Source organism: Pituophis catenifer, unplaced genomic scaffold, assembly GCF_029215685.1.
Source record: "Pituophis catenifer annectens isolate HBS135680 unplaced genomic scaffold, rPitCat1.0.hap2 SCAF_10, whole genome shotgun sequence".
Taxonomy (NCBI): domain Eukaryota; kingdom Metazoa; phylum Chordata; class Lepidosauria; order Squamata; family Colubridae; genus Pituophis; species Pituophis catenifer.
The window spans coordinates 26,293,308-26,297,873 of NW_027256890.1; the positions used below are offsets into that span (position 1 = coordinate 26,293,308).

General features: G+C 49.5%; 1 protein-coding gene across 1 annotated transcript; it reads left to right on the top strand.

Annotated features, from left to right (window-relative positions):
* Positions 1-583: 583 nt before the first annotated feature.
* Positions 584-3,100, top strand: LOC139322054 (toll-like receptor 2). Its single transcript, XM_070951031.1, has one exon. The coding sequence runs from the start codon at positions 584-586 to the stop codon at positions 3,098-3,100; it is 2,517 nt and encodes an 838-aa protein (XP_070807132.1).
* The last annotated feature ends 1,466 nt before the right edge of the window (positions 3,101-4,566 follow it).

Genomic DNA, 4,566 nt, shown 5'->3' on the forward strand with positions numbered 1-4,566 from the left:
GGAAAAAGTCCTTCGGGCGTATTACAAACCTTTATCTTCTTTGGCACCCTGCCAAAGGCCTTTCTTGGCAAAGCCCCACAAAGTTCAGAAACGAGACACTGACTAGAAACAACAGATTTAGCAACATTGCTTTCCTACAAAAAGCCCAAGAGCCTTTGCTGCTCTTTTAAGCCTTATGGGAGGAGCCAATCATCTCCTGGCCTTACTCCCGAGTCGTCCTTTCTGCTTTAGCTGCTCTTGCTTTCTGGCAGCTCTGCGTATGCGTGCACTAGGAACAGGTTCCTCTGCCTCTCTGGTGTCCGACTCTGGAGGCTGTGAAGTCCGCGCATCACTCCCAGATGGCCCTGGCCCCATCTCTGCCTCCGACGCAGAGCTCTCATCCGGGCCTTCCCCAGCCTCCAGGACTGACCCATGATCCTCCCCAGCCTCCTCACTGTTGGACTCCGCTGCTAGCTCCGCGGGCTGCTGGTGGACCACAACAAGATTTTTCTCCCTGGGGAAAACCCAAATGGCCTGCCATCAATTTTGATTTTTTTTTTCTCTCTACCTAGGAAAGAAGAACTAAAAAATGTAAAGAAGTGGCATGGGACCGTTGCCATCGGCCGGCCTCACCCTAGTTCTGTGCTTGGTATTCCTGGGTCGGGCCCAGCGTCCTGTGACGACGTCTCCTTGCCAGATTGTCTCCGACACAGTCGCTCCATGCCGAGGTCAGAAGCTGCTCCAAGTCCCTCAGGACCTTCCCAGCAATCTGGAGAAGTTGGACCTTTCCTACAACAAGATCGAACAGATTGGTTCGGCAGACTTCTCATCCTTGACTCAGCTGAAAGAGTTGGACCTGGGTTACAACCACATCTTCTCGATCGCCAACGACTCCTTCGCATCCAACCTCCTTTTGGAGAAGTTGAGTCTCTTCAACAACTCCTTGGAGGAGATCCCTTCGCTGGCTTTGAGGCCTTTGAAGCAGCTGACTGCCTTGTCTATCTCGAACAACCTTTATCCTCTCTCAAGGCTGGACGGGGTGTTCAGCTCCCTGAAGAACCTCAAAGAGTTGTCCCTGGGCGGTCCTGTAATTTACACGGTGGGACGTGAAGACTTTGTTCCTCTGAAGGACATTCCGTTGAAGAGGTTTTTCCTCAAAACTGCTTCCAGTTTGACAGAGTATCAACAAGGGGCCTTCTCTAAGCTCAACACCACAGAATTGTGGTGCGACATCGCTCTGGACAAAAACCCGGCGGCTTTGCCCGTTATGCTCCGTGACTTGAAAGGGAAGCAGCTCCAATACCTCCGTTTCCGTAACCTCTTCGAGTTCACCTACTACACCGATTCCGTAGACCTCTTTGCCGGCTTGGCTGAGGTCGAAGTGGGAGAGCTGGTCTTCTACAGGGGGAAATTCAACGAGAACCTGCTGCGTTTGGTCCTCTTAAATGTCCAGAAGTCTCGTGTGCGAGACCTCTCTTTCATTGCTATCGATTTCGCCCGGTCTCCCGAATGGAAGCTTCCAGAAGCCGGCATTGCCAACCTGACCCTCCGCCGTTTGTTGCTGAAGGACATCAGTAACCCCGATATTTTGCGTTTTGACTGGACTTTTACTTGGTTTGCCGGGATAACCTACCTTTCTATCCTCAATGTCAACTTCAACTTTGTGCCCTGTGACGCCTGGGGGGAAATGAGGAACGTGGTAGTTCTAGATGTTTCTAATAACCGCTTATTAGATGAATACATCTACAACGAAGGCTGTTTATATCAAGGAATCATGCCCAGCCTGGAGCACTTCAATCTTAGCAACAACGAATTAACCTACTTGAGCATAATCTCCAAGCTGACGTCCAGCTGGCCCCGGCTATCCAAGTTAGATCTAAGCCACAATCGAATCAGGAACTGTAAGGAATTGCCCTGTGTTTGGAGCCCCAGTCTTGTTTGGTTGGATTTGTCTTACAACGTCGTCACGGCGGGGATCTTCAAGTGCCTTCCCACCAGGTTGCAGTTCCTGGATTTGTCCTACTCACAGTTGGAACGCCTTGAGATGGAGTACTTTGAGGTCGCTGTGGATCTCCAAGAGTTGCGGCTGAGCGGGAACAAGATCAAGTTTATCCCAACCGAATGGAGAAGTCCGAATCTCCGGGTTTTGGCCGTGGACGGCAACTCCTTCGGCGTCATCTGCAAAGGTTCCTTCGTGAATATGCCACAGCTCACGCAGCTGGAAGCGGGGAACAATCCTTACCATTGCGTCTGTGACCTCTATGCCTTCCTTCAAGAGACCCTGAAGAACGGCAAGTTGCAGATTGTGGATTGGCCCGGCGGGTGGACCTGTTATCACCCCGAGCCCCTGCGCAATACGGCAGTGATTGCTTATACCCCAAGGCTGACCCAGTGTAGTGTCATGGTGGTGGTAGCCATTGCTGTCTCCATCACAGCCGTTGTGGTGATCACCATCATGGTTTTGTGTTGGTGGTTCAACATACCCTGGTACCTCAAGGCCACCGTCCAAATTGTGCGCTCCAAATATCGGTCCAGCCACTCCCAAGCGTTGCGAGACTTCGCCTACCACGCCTTCATCTCTTACAGCTGCTCTGACGCAGACTGGGTCAGGCAGGAACTTCTCCAGAGGTTGGAGGCCTCGACACCGCCGTACCGCGTCTGCATTCACGAGCGGGATTTCACGCCCGGCCGTTGGATCATCGACAATATCATTGAAAACATTGAAAACAGCCGGAAAATCATCTTCGTGCTCTCGCGCAGCTTTGTCGACAGCGATTGGTGCAACTACGAGCTCTACTTCGCCCACCAGCGGGCGGTGGGGCTAAGCTTCGAGGACGTAGTCTTGGTGGTGAAGGAAGCCATCGACCCGCAAGCGCTGCCCAACAAGTTTTGCCGACTGAGGAAAATGCTCAGCAAAAAGACATACTTAGAGTGGCCTTCGGAGCCCGGTCGCCAGGCCTTCTTCTGGGTGCAGCTGACGTCCGTCCTGGGGAAGGCCGAGGTAATCAAGACGGACCGAAAGGAGGATCCGGGCGATGTGACTTGGAGAAAAAACAGCATGGCTGACGACAACCTCAAAATGGATAATTTTGCTAATGCAGACTGTGTCCCAGCGTGTTAAACAGGACTTCAGTTTAAGCCAAGAGGAACCTTCAGAATTTAACAGCCGAGTTCGCATCTAGTGATATGTTTGATCGTGGTTTATTCAGGAAGCCGCAATGGCTGGATTCACAGAAAACACTTGAGCTGTAAACCATGGTTTGTGAATCGCTGTGACTGAGTTCTCACAGCATGCCAAAAAAGGCCTACGGGATGGGCTTGTTTTGCTGTTTGAATCTTTGCTGAGACTGATTTAGTTTAGGGTCCAACATGTCGTCCGCAATCCTCAAAACTGGTTTAATTTAGACCCGGGTTAAGTGTGTTGTGTAGAACCAGCCTGTCGGGGGGGAATTCCACTCATCTTAATTCTTTCTTGGTTTTCCATTCCCATGTGCTCAAGGTTAACTGAATTACAGAATAACAGAATTCGAATGGACCCTGGAGGTCATCTAGTCCAAATTAGGGGATTGGAGGCTAAAACATAGGACGAACGGTTGCAGGAACTGGGCACCACACTATAAAAAAGATGTGGAGACTCTAGAAAGAGTGCAGAGAAGAGCAACCAGGATGATGAGGGGACTGGAGGCTCAAACATACGATGAACGGTTGCAGGAACTGGGCCTGGCTAGTCTAGTGAAGAGAAGGACCAGGGGAGACAGGAGAGCATCTTCCAATATTTGAGGGGCTGCCCCAGAGAGGAGGAAGGGGGTCAAGCTATTCTCCAAAGCACCCGAAGGCCAGACAAGGAAGAATGGATGGAAACTGATCAACGAGAGATTAAATCTAGAAATAAGGAGGAATTTCCTGACAGTGAGAACAGTCAATCCATGGAACAGAAGTTGCCTTTGGAAGTTGTGGGAGCTTCATCCCTGGAGGCTTTCAAGAACAAACGGGACTGTCATTGGTCAGAAATGGTGTAGGGTCTCCTGCTTGGGCGGGGGGTTGGACTAGATGACCTACAAGGTCCCTTCTAACTCTGTTAACCTGTTAAATTAAGGGGGAAGAGGGCACGCTAGAAACCCTTGCCAATGTTGCACATTTGTTTCTCAGAATATAGTACTGAGAAGCTATGAATCGTGGCAAACCAAATTCTTTTAACAGCCCTGTTACTGGTTTAAGAACTGCAGCGATTCGCTTAACAACTGTGGCAAGAAACGTCGTAACACGGGGCAAAACTGACTTAACAAATTTCTCACTTAGCAAGATAAATTTTCGGTTTCATTGCGGTCGAAAGTTGAGGACTAGCTGTTCAACTCTAGAGAGGAATATGTTAGGTTTTTCCTGGGTCACAGTCATATCCGAGTATTGTTGTTTTTTTCTCTAGTGTCGTAAACCAGGACAATTTAGGACTTTTTATTGATGGGTGAAGCTGTCATTTTTAGCTAAACAGTAAATTTTGTATGGAAATACAGCCAGTCCTCAATTTACGCTTTTATAATTAAAAGTTTTTTTAAATTGTCGTTTTGTCTCTGTTGTGTTTTCTCTGAA

What these genes read in the sequence shown, in the direction of transcription:
- LOC139322054 (XM_070951031.1), top strand. Translation starts at nt 584, where the DNA reads ATGGGACCGTTGCCATCGGCCGGCCTCACCCTAGTTCTGTGCTTGGTA.